The 19,315-nt window shown below is 40.5% G+C and overlaps 1 protein-coding gene across 1 annotated transcript; it reads left to right on the top strand.

Moving 5' to 3' along the window:
- Positions 1-2,023: 2,023 nt before the first annotated feature.
- FKBP4 (FK506 binding protein 4, 59kDa) lies at positions 2,024-19,209 on the top strand. The gene is made up of 9 exons (XM_009329872.1): positions 2,024-2,168; positions 3,430-3,572; positions 8,029-8,149; positions 8,687-8,843; positions 10,285-10,375; positions 10,720-10,803; positions 11,543-11,728; positions 12,237-12,476; positions 16,550-19,209. Exons 1-9 carry the CDS (start codon positions 2,060-2,062, stop codon positions 16,646-16,648), a joined length of 1,230 nt encoding a protein of 409 aa, XP_009328147.1. The 5' UTR covers positions 2,024-2,059; the 3' UTR covers positions 16,649-19,209.
- Positions 19,210-19,315: the final 106 nt, after the last annotated feature.

Raw genomic sequence — 19,315 nt, 5'->3', positions numbered from 1 at the left:
AACTCTGAACTAATCTACGCCAATTTTGTACCGGTATCATTGCACTGATTCCAGGAGAGGTTTTTTTTATTTGTTCATTAGCTTTGTGTCGGAATAGTATCCAGAGGTTTTTACCTGATATTGCTGAATGTGCTTGCACTATTTCTAGTCTAAGTATTTAAGTTTAGATATAGAAATATTTGCAGTCACAGTATGAACAGAAAAATCCGGTTTCTCCATCTGAAAGGGAAACGTAAGCCCTATGGAAAGTAGGGTTGCCATATTGAGTATATGAAAACAGTGAAACTTGAGTCTCTCGAAAGTGAAATCAATGCAAAGGAATTATATTGTATAAATACTGAAAATGAGATATTCATTACTTTCTTGTTGGATAACTTGGTATGACACTACAAGAATATGGCATTTGGAAAAGCTTAGTAAATTTCCATTAAATGCAGTTATTATTTCAAAGTGACTTCAGGTTGGCTTCTTTAAAATTACTAGTCCCCCCCCCCCCCCCCAGCATGATGTAGTTTAGGTTGGTTACCAGGTTCACCTTATTTTGCCTTCCTTGGTGGAGAAATCAATAGATTAGTTCTGTGATGCTGTAGCGCTGAGGTGGTGCAGGGTAAGGGGATGGTGTGCTGTGTGAGGTCAGGCATCCCTTTTCACACTGAGTATTCTCTCCCTAGGAAACGGAGCAGGTAGTATTTTTTTTGTTTTTTTTCTTTCTCTTATGCATCCAGTGAGGTGCTTTCAGCTTGTTAAGAGTCTGACAGAAGCTGTCTGCATTGCCTTGGCTTTGGGTGGAGGGTGCTGGCATTTCAGTCATATGGTCAGTAACAGGGATGGTGGGAGGCAAAGTAGGAGATTGACAGTGGTTGGTTGCAAGAAGTTGAAATTTGGGAAGGAGGCTCCCAAGGGTCTGCTTCCATCAGTGAAAAACATGATTGTACGGAAGCATGACCTTTTTATAGCTTTTCTTTAAAGGATGGACACCAATCCATAGTTCTGTGTAACTGCCCTTGAACAAATGTTTATCATGTATGAACAGTAGGTTTTCCAGGTCTCTACAGATGGCAAGCAAATAGGGTCCTCCATTGGTTCCCTTTTGCCTAGTTTAAGTAACGCAGAGCTTTGGCTCGGAGCTAGGTGGTGTTAGTCAGTATTGGAGAAAACTCAAATTTGAACTTCAGGAATCCTGTTACAGGCAAGGCTTCATATCCTTGTCCTATGAGATATGTCGGTATTATTCCCTATTTTTATATGCATTTCAGATGAACACCAGAGAGGTTGGCCGATCATGCTTTTTGTATAGTGTAAATTTAGTTGATACTGGTCTTGCTAGCTAGGCTGGGGAACCTCTTGAGAAGCAAATCAAATCCTTGCAGCTGTATGTGAAATTGGGGTGCTGGCAATCTGTGTCAGAGTTGTGGGGAGACAAAATTAATACAACATAATAATTCCTCAGTGTTCCTGTGTTGGGTGCTAGAACTAACCTGTATTGGGGTGAGATTCTGTTAACCTTTGTTAAACTGTGTGGTTTAACTCGAGTAATCTCAGATTACATGTTAGAATAGACTGCATGGAAAGAACCGGCTCGTTTCCTTGTTTAAATGCTTTGCCTAGAACACCGAACTCAGTGGTAATGATAGAGCGGTGGTGAGGAAAGTATTTGAATAAAGGAAAAAAAAAAAAAACCAACCCTGCCTAATGCTTTACCTGATTAAGTTTCGAGAACATTTAAAATATTGTTGAGGAAAGGTAAGTGACATTGCTAACTATAGATGCAGAGAGCTGTAAGATGGTGCCAACTGTTGCCAATTAAGTTCTCATATCACAGCAGAGCCATCTTGAGGTTCCTGCATTTGCAACACTGCTAATCTGTAGACAGAATAGTCAATGCATTTCCAGATAACTGAGGTAAACCTGCAAATCCTTTATCTACTGAAGATGATAACGCATGCATGTAAGTAAATGGAATTAATGTCCAATAGGCAGACTCAGTTTTCATCACCTTAATGTTGCTTACTGTTTTTCTCAGGTTGTCAAGAGAGAAGGCAGTGGGACAGAGTCTCCGATGATAGGTGATAAAGTGACCGTCCATTACACAGGATGGCTTCTTGATGGCACAAAATTTGACTCCAGTCTGGACAGGAGAGACAAATTCTCATTTGACTTGGGGAAAGGTAGTATCTTGTGTTTGGTATTGATCAGTTTTGGCAATAATTGAGATGGGATTTCCTTGCATGTGTGGCTCCTTTGCATGTTAAAGTTGCTGTTTAAACTTGTTTTCAGAGCTTAAGGTTTATTCTTTTAGAATGGTCCACTAGGAACGGCTTTGAGATTTTTCTGAATGAGAAAACCATGTAGCCCCTTGATGAGGCCTGCTGAAGAATTCGTGGGCCTCGGACAGAGCACTCCAGGCGAGCAAATTTGCCCTGAAACGTAGTGACAAAGGGTAGTTAAATAGTCAGAATGTGCATTTTGTTGATTTTTTTTTTTTTTTGGCAGAAGACTCAAATTCAGGAGTGCTTAATTGTGACCAGATACTGGGAACAGGGTGCACGGGGGCAGCTGTCAGCTGCAGCATGATGAAACGTACTCCCTTTTTCCCTAAGTTCCAAATTAACCCAAATGTGAATCTTGAAGCAGTGCATCTCTTCATTATCAAAAGCCTTCATTTTTTGAATGCAAAAATCCAAACATCCTTGTTCCAGCAAATCTTATTACTCGATCTGAGGTTTTTCCCTGGCAGTTCCTTACCCACTGCTTTTTTATTGGGAGATAAATTCTGCAGTGTACTGAAATTTGAGATGAAGTGTACCTATTAACACAAGACTGCTTGATTGAGTTGAAAGGAGCAGCAAGTAGGAGAGCTTGAGTAAGAGATAGGATTTTGTTACTTGAGGTTCCAGCTTCTGTTCACTTTTGGCTTTAGAAGGAATACTACTTCTCCTGCTTTCCTCCCCCTTTCTGTTACAAGTGCATGTAACTTTTAGTTACCACTCATGCTGCTCTTTGCCAACTGATAAAGTACAGAGAGAAAATGCTGTTGTTTTGGATTGTTTTCAAAATACGAGCAGGCAATCTCTCACCCTAAGACCTCCCTCTTTGAAGAGTTTATTGTTATTTCCTCGCACTTGAGATCGTGCCAAGCACTTCAGCCCGTTCAGATGACTTGTATTCTCTATAGGCGAGGAAGTAAGGGGAGGAGAAGAATCGCTACACCTAGGATGAAGAAATTTAGCCAAGTCTGGGTCCCCAGCTAACTTTATAATTTGATTGGGGTTAAAACTGATGTACATAAATCAGAGTGAGCACAAGTCTTTCAGTATTTCTGCTCTGTCTTAGCTTTTGTATACTAAAAGTGATGATGCTCAGTTTCACAGCTGATTGTGTCTTTCGTGTATGCCTAGCAATCACGTGATTGAAATTTGATTTGCATAGGTGAGGTGATCAAAGCATGGGACATTGCTGTGGCGACTATGAAGGTTGGTGAAATCTGTCGGATTACATGTAAACCAGAATATGCCTATGGCTCGGCTGGGAGCCCCCCAAAGATACCTCCGAACGCTACACTGATTTTTGAGGTGAGAGACAGTCACTAAAACTGTACACTTGAAAAACAAACAAAAATCATATTTCACTGTAGAAAATGTGTGATGTAATATCCTGTCAAAACAGGAATGTTAGGTTTTCTAAAGAGAAAAATACAGTCAATTTGGGTAGAGTGGGCAAAGCATAGAGTTCTAGTCTGGCTGCTACTGATCCGCAATGGCTCAGGTTCCCTTACTTTGGAGGTTTTAAAATACTTGAATGTTTTCCAGTGTTTGTAGTTTTAATGTTACAGTTATGGAATCATTCACTGTAGGGGAGTGCAGATTGGGGGGGCGGGGCAGGGGAGGGAGGACTGTCTCAGTGGTGGACTCTGAAGTAGTTGAAAAAATGAAATCTTTGAATCTTACGGAGTGGAAAGAGGATTAAAGTAATGATACTTATGTTAAACATTATGAAGTTTTCAAGAACAGAAAGAGCAGTTAATGTCCTCAGCAATATATTTTTCATGCTTTTTTATGCAGCAGCGTTAACACAGTCTTTTATGAGCTGTTTGGGGGAGAAAAGAGATAATTACCCCATATAAACTGCTAGAATATAAAGTGTATTTGAACAGCCCTGCAACTATGAACTCTGTTTTCTGTAGAGCTGAGCATTTTAATAAGCCTTAAAGCACCATAAGAACAGTTTGGATTCAGGTTGCTTGTTGATTGCCAAAGTCTGTCTGTGGATCCAGGCTACATTGGTCAATCTTACCATCACAGAAGGTCATTTGTACACACTTGGTCCCTGTGACAGATCCAGCAGTCCTGAGTTTGGTGTCTGGGTAACGCTAGTTTTACAATTCACATGGACAGTTGGTCTCCTCAGAGGTGAACTGCATGTCTTGGTGAGCGTGGAGCCAATTAGCATGGGTATTTCTTAACCTCACCAGCAGATGACAGGAATTTGTTACCTAGTGATCTTTAAGGCATCTTCCCCCACCTCCCTTCCCAAAAGGGGGTGGAAATAGCAGCTGTCTCTTGTGTATTATTTCAGTAGTGAGAGTGGTTGCTTAGAATGCTGAGACTCATGTTTGATTTTTTCCATAGAGGATGATATTAAAGCTTTTCCTGGAGCATGCTCTGACAAACAGTCTAAACAGTGTTTTGGGAGGATACGTTTTTCTTACTGTTGAAACAGTTCCATTTTCCAAGAAATACTTCAAAATTAATTGCACCTGAGAGAAGGCAGATGGACTCTTTTTAAGTGTGATTTTAAAAATTACTTCATTCTAAAATACTTAATCAGTGGAATGGACTCCTACGTTGGGGGCATAAGGAAAGTTTTTAAGCTCTGATTGCCCTAAGATTGAACATTTTATCGAATATCCGAGAAAGGTAAAAACAGTTCATGGAGTAGGGACTGAAAGCCTATTTAGATTTTAATGGAAACAATGAGCATCTCTTAAGAAGGGTAAATTAAACATAGTTGAATATTGTATTTGTATTACATTTGGATAGTGTATTTGCATTTCTTTTTTCCATGAACTTGTGAGTAATAGCATTAAAGATGTATTTTGTGCAGAAGGATTAAAAAAATACTGCCAGCAGGTAGTATCCCAGGCCACTAAGGGATGAGAACTTACTCATTTCGAGTACATCAAAATTAATGCCATTGTTTCTGCAGTTGACTGTTGAAAAATAGTATCTTGTAAAGTTGTTCTTAAACAGCATTTTTTTTATATATAAATCTGAAGATACTCATGGCTTATCTATATTGGATCAAACTGCACATGCTGGAATGCTGTGTGCTTTGCACAAATGCACGCGATACTAAGTGTAATATAGGGCAGGATTGAGGGGAGTGATAAAACAGTAGCACATTTACTGTGTTCTGACCTGATGATTCAAATGCAAACTCTACTGTGGGTTTTTTTCCCCCACCCCACCCCTCCACCTTCTTCTGCTCACTTCATTTTGGTTCAGGGAAAGGAAAAACAAAACTTCAGTGTAGCAATTATTGAAGATGTTCGGCTTCTCTGCTTTTTACTGTCCATGCGCAGTGTCTCAAAGCTCAAGACCTTCTACCTTGGCAGCATAATAAAGCATTCTGAAGGGCTTAGCACTAGTACACAGGATGCTACATCGTTGTCCTGCGACAAGAGATAACACCTAAACCTTTTGATAAATAAAAGCACTAACTGCAAGATGGAGTTTGTTTCATCAGAGTACTACTGAGTCTACCTGATACAGTCATCCAGATGCTTCACTTCCCACTAGGTTTTTCTTAATGATGCCAGTCTGACCTATCCATTTTCTAGGTACTGTTTAGATAAAAGTAGTGTTTCATTCATGACCCTTCATATGCCCTAATGCCTGCCTGAGCAGTAAGGTTAGAGGAGAAAAGGGAGAAAGAAAGAAAAAAGCACTGAAGCTGCCTATGATGGTTTTGTGCTTCCCTAACAAAATGGCATGCAGATGACTGGCTACAATAAATAAGCAGTGCCGGGTGCGTCCTGAACTGGGGGTAGGGTGGAACTTAGGTCCAGAAAGTTTTTCCTAAGTTTTATTAGGTAGGAGTGATTTCTGGCTAGTATGACTCTCAGGCACTTAAAATCTCTTTAAGTTTCCACTTTCTTTAGTCTTGCTCCTATGTTTCCTTTTTATTATTTAAAACAACATCAGCACGGTTCCTTTGCAAGTGCCATCACCAGACCAAAATTTTGTATGAGTTGCCTTAAAAAGGACCCTCTGAAACTTACGTTAAAAGATTTTGTAGCTATGTTATCACCACATCAGCATTTGGTTATGACCTGAAATAATGGATGTCTTAGGGTTTGTTTTTTTTTTTTTCTTCCTCGTGATTGCTTTTGCTGAGCAATATAAATAGATAGATTCTTCCATAGAATACCATTGTTCAGGAAAAAAAGCGGGGGGGGGCAGCTGTATGGTCATCAGTGAGATGTTGTGGAGTGACTTAGCTTGTTTCAGACAGACTGAAGAGAAAGACCAGAATATTATTTGTTATTAGGTATCCATCAAAATACAAAGTGGAAGTACTCTTTGTGCTGGTGAATATTCAGTTCCTTTTGCATTCCAGCTATCTTAAGTCTAGTGTCAAGAACCGCCACAGCATTAGCCCTGAAGTCTTTTTTTTTTTTTTTTTTAATGAGGTACTTAGTCTAAACAATGCTGATCATAGTGGCTTGCTGTTTTTACTATTGTTTTACTTGAACATAGGATAGCAAAAGATTTTTTTTTTTTCATAATTTCATAGCAACAACAAATTTCTTTTGTGACTAGACTGTTTTTCCATCTTGTCATGGTACTCCCACTTCAAACTATGATTTGCACTAGAGACTTGGGAGGGCATGTGAAGATTCAGGCTGGATAGTAATCTCGTACATTAACACCAGCTCTTGAAAATTTAAAAAAATTTGTTGCAGCAACAAGTTTAGATTAAAGGTGGGCCAGATCATGGTTTTGTTGTTTTCTCATTCTCCTGGAAATAGGTTGTTTTTTTCTGAAATGATCCCACAGTACACAATGATAAGGCAAGACTAGAGGGGAAAATGTAACAAGTAAAAAGAGAACACTAACCCTGCTCAGGCATGTAAGGGAGAATGACACAGAAGTTTTGAAACTCTTGTCCTGTGGCACAAGACTAGGAGGATGAAGAAACAGGTGGGGAATAGCTCAAGTCTGAAAAGATATTCTTGAATTTGTTTTAATGTTGCAGGACAAGCGTTTGGAATCAGTTTGGGCTCCATTCCAAGCACTTTAAAGTTGATCTGAATTTGACCATAGATGGAATTAAGGGTATAATCAGGACTTAAGGATAAGGATTGCATCTTTATATTTAATTTTCCTGCTCCTTTTGTCCTTGCATTACTTGCAAACCTGCTAGGCCCTTGGATGCAGCAACGCTACTGGTGATTCTACGCAACTGTAGAGGAAGAGGGTGTGACAGCTGCTGATCAGTGTGGTAGCACTGCAAAGTGGCAGCTGAGAGCCAGTTCTTCCTGGCTTAATGCGTTCAAAAGGTATTTTCCCTGATATTAAAAAAAAAAAAACAAACAAAAACTCAAGCGCAAAAACCACTATCCGTACTTCTGCTTGCAGACGTTAGTGAAAATACTATTAAAGAAGCCAATAGAATCTTTTTTTGCAGTAGTCGCTAAGCATTGTGGCTCATGTAAGCTTTATTCAGAAGCCAGGTTCATAGTCCTTTCAATTAGAGGATCTTATTTGTAGTATTAGGAGACCAAGATTGCTGGAGAAAAAAGCCATAAAGGCCTGAATATAATCTGAAACTCTTCAGTAGGTTTCCATCCAGTATCTACTGAATACAGCATCTTCGTAGCCTTGGCTATCTAGTATCTTACAGGACATTAACAAAGATAGTGGCTTCCTGAACAGCTATAGTTTCAAAGATCTCTGGAGAACAAATCCTGTGAGTTACTGAATTGATGTGATGAGAATAAATGCAAGGCTCTTCTTCCCTCCACAGATAGAACTTTTTGAGTTCAAGGGGGAGGACCTCACTGATGATGAAGATGGTGGCATCATCCGAAGAATCCGTAAAAAAGGGGAAGGCTACTCCAAGCCCAATGAGGGTGCACTTGTAGAGAGTAAGTATGTTACACAAATAGTAAATGGGTTTACCATGTGGAAAGGCAGAACCTTTTTCCCAATCTACAACTCCTTGCCCTGAGAGAGAGGAATACATGGCTTCTCTTTCCTTTACGAAGTAACTTAACAACCTAGAGCAAGCTTTCATTCTCTTATTTCTAGCGAGGTTTACATTTTCCAGGAGCAACTGTGTTCTCCAGAGATATTGAATCTGATAAAGTGCTTATCTGTTCACAAAAGGTAGATGAGTCTAATAAAGTATTTCCATTTGCTGAGGAACAAGAGGGGAAGTAGTTCTGGCACTTCCTGAAGTGGAAAAAAAATACATAGATGAACAAAAAAAAAAGGGTTTATTAATTTTAGCAGCAGAAGTTCTATTTGCTGCCAGTAGCCACCATGCATAGGTAGCTGTTAAAAGAGAAAAGACTGTTTAGGAGGAGGCTTTGGCACTCCCTATATTAACTGTGCTACCTGCCCCTTACCATACATGAATATCTTCTGATTTTTCTCTGGGTTGTTCTGTTTTTTGTTACCAGTTCAGTTTGAAGGCCGATATGGAGATCGTGTTTTTGACAGGCGGGAATTGCGGTTTGAGATTGGAGAAGGTGACAACTATGATCTTCCTCATGGTCTGGAGAAAGCAATTCAAAAAATGGAGAAATCAGAGGAATCTGTGTTCTATCTCAAACCCAAGTATGCTGTTTCTTATCTTTTGATACTTGAACGGCTTATACTAAGCATCTGGCAAGAACGAAGTGTTTTGTTATAATGCCTTTCAGCTTTTTTCAGTGCTGTAATAAAAACTTGATTAGCCCCAAAAGTTTGACGTATGAGAAGTATGAAGCTAAGATCGCTTTGCCGCTAGGTTGTGAAGTAGTAGCACTCCAAAAGAAATTTACTTGTCTCTATAGTGTTGATCTTAGTGAATATTAAAAAAAAAATTTGTTGCTCTCTAACTTATATTTTGTGGTCCCTCTTAACGAAACAGTACTTTCTGTGCAGCAGTGCATATAAAGATACCTAAAGAACAGCCTCAGAATAGGAAAAGAGCTGATGAGCCTTCAGAGCAGCCCGATGTGACCGGATAGCTAGTCCTTAAGTGATGTGGTTAGTAAAGAGAATCAGAAATCCTTTGTCAGTAGAAAACGTTCACTGGTATTCTGAAAGCCTTTTGAAAAAAGACCTTCAAGATTCCTGTGAGATACAAGGCAGAGTTATATCCAAACCTTGGACTATTATGAGAACTCCGAGACATAAGAACAGCTAACTGAGACGTATGACTGCCCAGTATTGTACCCTTAATCAGTCTTGGATATAAGCAGAATTTTCTATTCACAGCGAGAACACACCTGAAAGAAGTGGAGTTTATACTGATTGTTTCCATCAAACTTTAATTCATTTCAGTTTTTATTTTAAGTTTTTTAAACTGGAACTGAACCTGATGGGAGTAGAAAAGCAAAGCAATCTGATCTTGAGGTTTTCCTGCTAATATGCAGCTTCTTACTGGAGTTGCAGCGTGGAACCTTTCTATAGGCATTTACTGTTAATCAGCTGATTGGCAGTCTGTGGAGTGTACAGCTGTTCACTTAATCTCTGTATTTGTTGTCTTTGCTGAGAAGACAGCAAATAGTACTAAATACAGTGTGTATATATATACACTATATATGTGTGTATACTATATATACACACAATATATGTGTATATATACTGTAGAGAATAGTACTAAAATACAGGTACTCTGAAGGAAACATCCGGTCTCAGAGCGTTAATACAAAGCAAGATGTGTATAACTTGAAAGTTTTGGATTTTTTTTTTTTTTCCTTGGAGAGATAACTTGTTTTTCCTTCACATAAGCTAAAAAAAAGAAATAGGAACTGGTAACCTAGAGATTAATGAAATTAACCCCAGGCTTCTCCAGCTTTTCTTCTACCTTGTGCTTGCTAATTTTAGATTAGTACCCAGAATTCTTCAAGCCTTTATGTCTTGTAATAATGCTGTATAGGCATCCCAGATTTGCATGGGGGTTTTGCCTCCAGCTTCCTATGTAGCGAATATGGCTGGCTGGATAGTTTCGGAACTCTTATTTTTCGTTTGTTTCTTTTCCTCGCTGCCCCCCTCCCCCCCCATCTTACAGCTATGGTTTTGGAAGTGCTGGGAAGGAGAAATTTCAGATCCCTCCTGATGCAGAGCTACAGTATGACGTGAAACTCAAAAGCTTTGAAAAGGTAGGAATGAGAGGTGAAGTCCCAAGGAGATTGGGAGGTGGGGGAAGAAGTGTGAGTGCAGCTTAAACAAGGATGATGGAATCCTTAAATGTTCATCTGAAATAGGGAGGCCACTGTTGTCAGAGATGATGACACACTGGGAGCTCTTGGCTGAAATTGTTCTTGTTTTTACTGTATCCCTGTCCGTTGCCATCAGTGTCTCCCCTGCTCTAGCCCAGTTTCCAGTAGCAGTGCAAAACTGCTTTGCCAAACCTATCTCCACCATACTGTTAGTGGGAAGCAGCATAGCCACTTGGTTTCCTCCAAAATTGTATCATTGACTTGAACTGTTCCTGTTTGGGTAGGCTAAGGAGTCTTGGGAAATGAACACAGATGAGAAGCTGGAACAAAGCTGCATTGTGAAGGAGAGAGGCACTCAGTACTTCAAGGTAAATTACAGTCCGCAAGTAATGATAGCATTTCTTCGTCCATGTCATGAACTGATAATGATGATGACAGCTTCTGTCATTTAGGAGTGGTGTTCATGGTATTCCTTGTGACGTTTTACAGGGAGGACTGGAGGAGGAAAGGTGTCTTAAAAAAAAAAAAAAAAAGCCTCAGAGTTGGAATATCCAAAGAGATATCCGGTATCTCTCTGTCAGAGCTGTTTGCTGTACCTACAGATAACTTTGGGGCATAAATCAAGTATCAAGGTTACATAAATAGTATCAAGGTTACAGTATTTCAGTTCTTACTGTGGGATAATGCTGTGAATGAACAACATTCGAATAGAGACGTGTGGAGAAGCTGTTTCAAACAATTTGACCAGCTGAAGGCAGACTTCTTCATTATCTTCATGACACAGCAACAGTTGTGCTGTTTTGAAAAAAGCCCCATCTTCCTTGTTCTGTATCAAAAGTTGAATATAAGGTGGGAGTTGAGAGTGAAGCATCAGTGCTGGCCTATACCCCCAGCTTTAGTGGGGGAGCCAGTAGGTATTCCTAAAGATTTTCTGATCCTATGCAGGAATGGCTTTCAGAAGTAGTATATTTTTGGTGATAGAAGTTATTTTCTGATTACTCTGAATTATTTTTTTCAGATCTATTGCTCAAGGTAAGCAGAAGGGGCAAGAGGGAGATAAAAGTTACTGTGATGAGCTGTGTGATAATTGAACTGCCTTGCTTACAGGAGGGGAAATACAAACAGGCAGCATTACAGTATAAGAAGATTGTGTCGTGGCTGGAGCATGAATCAGGACTCTCCGACGAGGAGGAAACGAAGGCCAAAAGCTTGAGGCTTGCTGCCCACCTTAATCTAGCTATGTGCCATCTCAAGCTGAAGGAATACTCCCAGGCTTTGGAGAACTGCAACAAGGTAGTAAGGGTTTATTTATTCTTAAGTTGCACAAGCAATCTGAGAGTTTATTTCTTGCTTTAACAATTTGAGGGATACCAGGCCACGTGGTGTTTGGCCTTTCTTATCAGCTGGCAGAACAGTTTATTTTCATAATTATTATCCTTTGAATATCTTTTACTAACTTGCTGCTACATTGAGAATATTCAAGTATTTAGAAATTAGAAACACTGAGATGTGGTGAAGGTAGTCATGTTGGCAAAGGTCCTTCAAAGAGCTGGAATAGAGCCAGGACTAAATTTTAGACTTGCTGGTTTTCTGTCAAATAGCCTACTATATTCAGTCCTCTTTGTATTTACTTCTACTGTATTCAACTCGCCTTATTAGTAAGCCCTGACAAGGCTCATAATCTACATCAGAAGGTACGGTTTGTAGGAGTCTCTGGTGTTCTGACTGCATATTATTTTAAAAACAGAAAAATTATTGAATGTGGTTTTGTTTTGGGGTTTGTTTTTTTTTTTTAATGCAGGCACTCGAATTGGATAGCAACAATGAAAAAGGCCTCTTCCGGCGTGGAGAAGCGCACTTGGCTGTCAATGACTTTGAATTAGCCCGGGGAGATTTCCAGAAAGTGATACAACTTTATCCAAGTAACAAAGCTGCCAAAGTGCAACTGGTAACTTGTCAGCAAAAAATACGGGAGCAGCATGAGAAGGAGAAAAAGATGTATGCCAACATGTTCCAAAGGCTTGCAGACAAAGACTTAAAGGTAAGTAACACTACTCCAGAAGACTGTAAGATGTGGTGTCACGTGTTAGACAAGGAATAGTATTTTAGGTATTCAGCTTACTTCTTAGTACAGATAAATACAGTGGGAGAACACTCAGGTAGGTTCCTCTGGGGGGGGCGGAACTGGAAATGGCCAACAGTCAAAATGATTAGGCCATCTTGTTTGAACAAGACAACTAGCAGTACCAAGCATTGCACAGAATGCTTTTACTTATTTCAACTGATTTTTGCAACAGACCAGTGTTAATCAGAAAGCAATTGAAGTGATGAGATGCAAACATGATAATGTTCAAGAACTGAAAAAAGCGCCTATTCTCCTTGAACTGATCTTCTAAAGAACAGTCTGTTCTGGTGCCTGGGTGGCCCATCTACTGAGACCTTATGTCTGTTGTACAGACATAAGGTTTGTGGTGGTTTCAATCCCCATTGCTTCTCATGGGGACATTAAGATGTGGTTGATGCTCTCCATCTCCAATGTCACAGATAGATTATGAAGTGTCAGCATTCAGACTGTCAGAAGATTCATTATTCTACTGTATGGATGGTTTTCCTACTAAGCTTTCACCAGAATTTTAGTAAATACTAGTTCAGTTAACAATGGCAATATTTGAATACAGGTTATAACAAGGTTGTATCAGCTAGCAAGAAACATGCAAAGTTACTGGTGAGAATGACATATCTTAAGAAAATGTTCTGTTTGTTTTCCTTAAATCTGATGGTCCAGAAGGACTAGGTAAACCTGTAACTTCCAAGACAAATCTGGGATTTACATCAGACTCAAATTTTCTCGGTAACATTGGGGAGTGCAGAAGCTTGCATCTTGTGAGGTTATTTTCACAGATCTTTATGTCCACCTTCCATATGCATGGAGAATCTAAAAAATTGTCAGATATTGGTATGTCAATTTCCTGTGGTTAACTGTGTCAGTGAGTCTGTCCAGATGAGTATATCCTGATCGTTCAGCCATCTCAGACTGTCAGCTGACGATTTCGTACATGAAACGCTTCACAAACCTGTCTTTCTCCCCCTTCCCCAATCTTTCAAAATGAGTTATATCTGAAATCAGTTTATCTCCCAGAGACAATGGGAGATGTATTCCATTCTTCATCTCTTACTCTGCTAAAGTAGTCATATAGTAAGCATAGGGTAATCACGCCGAACTGGATGGTTGGGTGGGCAAGCTGTTCTGTTTGTGGCTTTTTCTGGTTGTGGGTTGTGTGGGTTTTCTTGGTTTCTGGTGTTTTGGTTTTTTTTCTCTTCAAAGAGTAGCAGTAGTTCTGTGGACTTGGTTGTGCTTCTCATGGAGGAGTGTAAACAAACACATAAATGCAGACCTTCCCCATTGATTCTGCAAGGAAAGTGTCATTGTCAGTGTAGTTATGTATCCGGCTAAAGCAGCCTGATTCAACAGTCCTTGCTTATTGGAGCCTGGAAGAAAGTATTCTGTCCTTTTAGACATTGTCACGTATAGCCACGTAGCACCTTATTTTTGACTTAATGAAAAATCTCAGGAAGATAAAGATACAGCAACTAAACTAGAATTATTACACTGTTGAGCATCTTCACTTTTGAAATTGCAGGGTTTAATTGCCAGCTGTCAGGCTCTGCTGTGCAGGTTCCTTTCAGCTATCACAGCTGCTGGGAATCTGGCTTCTTCCACTAGGTGTGGGACACAGCAAGATCTGCTGTTCAGAGAGGAAGAGTGGATTGCTGAAACAAGCTATACCCACTAAAAGTATGAAAGGGCTGCCTTCATGCTTTTCAAAATGTACACCTCAGCCCCTAAGACAGACAGACAGTAGAGTTGTATTCTTGGCAAAAGGCAGACTCACAGTCTTTGCATTGCAGACTGTTTGGGATACTGCAAAGACTTAGTTCCAATTTTCCCATCTACTTTGGGTAGAATTAGCTTAGAGTCATAGAATCATTTAGGTTGGAAAAGACTCCTAAGACCATCGAGTCCAACTGCTAACATAGCACTGCCAAGTCCACCACTAAGCTATGTCCCTAAGTGCCACGTTTCCATGTCTCTTAAATACCTCCAGGGATGGTGACTCAACCACTTCCCTGGGCAGCCTGTTCCAGTGCTTGACAACCCTTTTGGTGAAGAAATTTTTCCCAATATCCAATCTAAACCTCCCCTGGTGCAACTTGAGGCCATTTCCTCTCATCCTATCGCCAGTTACTTGGGAGAAGAGACCAACACCCACCTCGCTACAACCTCCTTTCAGGTAGTTGTAGAGAGCGATGAGGTCTCCCCTCAGCCTCCTTTTCTCCAGGCTAAACAACCCCAGTTCCCTCAGCCGCTCCTCATCAGACTTGTGCTCCAGACCCTTCACCAGCTTTGTTGCCCTTCTTTGGACATACTCCAGCACCTCAACGTCCTTCTTGTAGTGAGGGGCCCAAAACTGAGCACAGTATTCAAGGTGCGGCCTGACCAGTGCTGAGTACAGGGGGAACGATCACTTCCTTCGTTCTGCTGGCCACACTATTTCTGATACAGGCCAGGATGCCGTTGGCCTGGTTCATTCGTCGCAACAGTTAGATGATCTTGGGAATGTGCATCTATTCACGTTGTTTTTTCTTGGAGCCATCTGGCCTACTTCAAATGGATGTGGTTTCATATGAAAAAGGATTGATGGAACATGGAACTGTAAGCAAAAGACACTTTACTCCCCAGGTCAGTCTTGGGGATTTTTCTTGCAAGAAAACATGTTTTCCTGTTAATTCATTTATCATGTTGCTTTACTCTAGCTCCAACAGTTTCTCTATTAGTGGTGGTGGGAGAAGTTCAAGAGTTCTGGAGAAGAGGGTTTGTTTACCAAATGTCTTCCAATTGCTAAGAAGGCAGCTTGGAATATAGTTCTGAAATTCTTGACATCTGCGTATCTTAGATGAAGTTTGACAGCTGCTCTTGCATCAGTAGTTCTTGTCATGAATTTGAATAGTTCACATATGTAAAGTGTGAATTTTTAAAGGTCAGGATGTTTATCGCTTTATCTTAAGCCCAGATTGCTAGCTAACAGATTTTCTGTGGAGAGGAGACTTTGCTCTCTTGTGCTTCACAGAACGCTTCTAAGGATGAAAGGTTGACCTGTGATGCCTGGATGTTCTTTGGCTGTAGTTTCTTGTTGCAGCTAAGTTGATGTAACATTTTAGTTTAAGGACTCTGCTCCTTTTTCCCCTCCTATTCCCTTCCCCCAACAGTGCATGCCTATTTCCTTGCTTGTTCTTGTCTGGTTCTCATCTAACTAACCTCATAATAAAACAGATGGTTCAGGGTGCTAGGTTGACGGGTGGAATAGCAATTTCATTGCACTGTCTTTTGAGATGAGCAGGACAAGACATTTCTACCTCCCTTTACTGTGTTTGAAAATTATTGCAAGGTCAGGATGTGCTGTCCTTATATGTCTTATTGTAAAAACTGACCTCTGACCCTTAACCTCATGGCTCTCTGCCTTCCACACCTTTTTATGTGGACTGGAAGATAGAGCAAGGAGAGGGCTTTTAGAGCAGCCACCTTGTCAGATTGGACCTTCTTCCAGCTAAGCGCTTACAGAGGACATCCAAGTGACTGTTGTCGAGTTGAAGTTACTCTTCATGAAACTAGTTGTCCAAGAAAGATACTGCTTTGTATCTTGAGTCCAAGTGTGCCTCATACAACTTGGGGGTGGGGGCAGGGTATGGGAATTGCTGAAATTGAAGCAGGACGAAAGCAGTTCTGTGCAGAAGCTTCCTAAACAAATTTCAGTTTGTGGGAGAACACTTTCTTAGTGTTAGGAGGCAAGCGTGTGCACGCCACGTTATGACTCAACCATCTAACACCAGTATTATTTCTCAGCCTCCTCTAAACTGCTCCTGGTTTCTTAGATGCAGAAGAAATGCAAAGAAATTTTTGGTTTCTCTTGGCTGAAGGTCCCAATATCTTAATTCAGTCTTGCAGGGAGATCAGGTATCCTAGCGGTAAGAATCAAATAATGTTTGTGGTATTGTTTGCAAATGCTAGCAATTTTGCATAACAAAGGAATATATTTTCTTTGTCTCTCTATTTAGTCAGCTGCTACTCTTCAAACCAGCCACACTGAAGATGAAGAAATGAAAGATGAGCAGAATGGAGTTGAAGATAAATCAGAAGTTGACACAGAAGCATAAAAACAAACCCTATTCCATTAGTTTTGTAAATGAAAGAATTTCCAGTGAATTAGACCTTTATTTTTCTACCTGGTTGGACAGTGGCTTCAGGGCAGCAGAGGCTGAAGCCACCATGCCACAGTCAGTTACAGCTTTATATGTCTGTTGAAGAAGCTGAGTGGCAGCATAAATCTGGTTTAATCCTAGGGACTTTATTTATTCATTCAGCCTCTGTTACTGTTTGGGTTCTGTCTGGATTTACTCTGCTTGGTTTATTTGCATTTTGCCATTGGTGTTTGTCTCTTTCTGGTTCCAGCTCACTTTAATCCCAGGTTCTGCTCCCTAAATTTATTTCCTTGATTTCTTTCAAGTAATCAGGCCTTTCCAGGAGTCCTCACATGAGACTTGAGAACAAATTGGCACTCCCAGTTCTTCTGCCTTGGCATTGCCCCCTTTCCCCCTGTTCAGTAGGGAGTCCCTTCCATTAAGTGTTGTAACCTTTCTTGTATGCCTCCTCTTTGCAAATTGCTGAAGGTGAAGACTGTGAAGTCACAGCTTAAGTAATAAAGCTCCAATTAAACTCAAGAAAACAGAACTTTTCGTGGGTTTTTATTGGAATTTGCACAGAATGAAGATAATTTACTGTCCTTTGGTCATTCAGCATTTTCTCATCCACATAGCTGTACAGTAGCCACAGTATCTGATTATTTTTCTATGTTGTTCATTCACTGCCATAGAAAATTCCCACAATAATCAGTATAGTATTTACCCATATATTTGCAAAAGGAAAAAATACGTTGCTGAAAATTGTACAAAAAGCAAGTCTGTAACCTATGCATAGAGCTTATTTTCTGTTCATATTGCTACCTTCCTCTTCACCCCCTACATTGTAAAACTGGACCAGAAAAAAGCCATTTATTTATACCTGAAAGTGACTGGCTTTGGAGAGAAAATAAGTGATAATGGTTTAACACATTACGAATACTTGTAATTCCTAGTGAACTACAAACTTCTGAGTGATTCTAATGTTTGCTTATCCCCATCTCGCAAGAAAGCTATTGCTTGATATTCTGCTTCTTTCTGCAGTATGTTGTGTGTGGTGTTTGGGAGTGGGTATGCTTTTGGGTTTTGTGTGGGCTTTTTGTTGGGGCGTTTGTTCTGTCTGTGCAGGCATGGAACACAGTACTCAAACTCACCTTCTCTGTTTATCCTGTTATGTAGTGTTAAACTCAGCATCTCCACTGTCCTGTTCTGAGACCCTTTAGCAGCAGGGACACTTCTTTGCCTGCTCTGCAGGAGGAAGGTGGATAATCTGTTCCTTTCAGATACAAAAATGGATTTTTTTGCAGGGAGAAGGAGGTCTTGTCTTGGCATGGGGTGGGCTGGAATTATGTGTATATTACAGAGGGTATCCCTGTTTTAACATGAATGACGTCTGAAATCTTAGTTTGAATTCCTGGTCTCCTTTGCTGAGACAGAAGTACTGTATAAGCAATTATTCATGGGGTTCTTACGGGCTGGGAGGTTGCCAGTATCTGCCCCTGCAGGAGCGCCAGCTTGGGCCTGGCAGCTGTGTGACTGAACTGTCACCGAAGTGGTAAGGCGTGCTTGACATGCTGTCCAGTCCCAGGCCCAAGATGAGTTCACCACCGGCTGCTGGGCTGGAGCTAGCTTGGGGAGCTGTGAACTGTGCTGCTCTCTGCGTGGTGTAGCAGTGCCCTAAGCTTCAGTGGGGTGAGGGAGGGATAGGAGACGCAGGATAAAGTGCTTGGTGGTAGGTCATCATGTTTAAGGAAATGCTGATTTGATTCGCTTAGCAAAATCTTAGCGTTGCCAGGTAATGCAGGTGCTTTTCGTGAGTTCTGACTCCCAATAGTATCAGCCCTGTGTATGTGAAAACTGTTTTGCCTTGTACCAAGCCATGACTAACCTCTAAGGGGAATGTTACAGACAGCTTACAACAACGTGTGAAGAATGTCAGCTGAAGTTTCGAGAGGGGATTTCCAGACACAGAACAACAGTAAGGGGAGCAGTTTTTTGCCTTTTTTCTCCAGCAAGGAAATACCTTGATTTGTTGGGAATTATTACTGGAAATACAAGCCCCTGTGGCTGAAACTCTTGTTGCTGTGAAAGTAAGTGTAGGGCCAGGTCCTAATGAGAAATTTCTAGTTCTTGAACAATAGTTTTCAAAAATCTCCTACAGGGATGACGGTTCTTCAACATGTTTTTGAAAGCAAGAAGTGAGATTATTTCTATAGAGCATCTAAAAAATTCCTGGAGTTGATGGTGGATATGTTAAGTGTGAGCAACCTTGAAAATACCGTTTTGCCCTCATTGTTACTACATAACAAACTGAAATGTTTAGGAACGTAAATCTAAGGACACTAAATGAGCCCTGTTCAGGCAGCTGAAAGGAGGTTCTGTGCTGCCTTTAAAAATGGGTCTAGTTGCCAGCAGCAGATGGCATACTAGTGTTCGTGAGTGAGGTCATGCATGTAAACCTCAAATATAAACTATTTGTTATGTCCTTATAAAAAAAATGCTTAAAATAAACAATTACAGTAGTGACTTTGTAAACCACACACACCCGTCTCTCTCAATTTATGAATCCTTCGTCCTTGTGCGGTACTGTAGTAGTAGCACAGTACCTCTGAAGTAACAGAAGCGTCGGGTTCGCTATCGTCTGTG

This window comes from Pygoscelis adeliae, unplaced genomic scaffold, assembly GCF_000699105.1.
Source record: "Pygoscelis adeliae isolate BGI_AS28 unplaced genomic scaffold, ASM69910v1 Scaffold618, whole genome shotgun sequence".
Classification (NCBI taxonomy): Eukaryota; Metazoa; Chordata; class Aves; order Sphenisciformes; family Spheniscidae; genus Pygoscelis; species Pygoscelis adeliae.
Note: the sequence above shows the minus strand (reverse complement) of the source record. Positions and strands in the feature narration are given on the sequence as shown.

Bases quoted from the DNA above. Each gene is read 5' to 3' on its own strand.
- FKBP4 (XM_009329872.1), top strand. From the start codon at position 2,060: ATGATAGGTGATAAAGTGACCGTCCATTACACAGGATGGCTTCTTGAT. The intron at 2,169-3,429 runs GTAGTATCTTGT...TGATTTGCATAG, and splicing joins CTCATTTGACTTGGGGAAAG to GTGAGGTGATCAAAGCATGG. The intron at 8,844-10,284 runs GTATGCTGTTTC...CCCATCTTACAG, and splicing joins GTGTTCTATCTCAAACCCAA to CTATGGTTTTGGAAGTGCTG.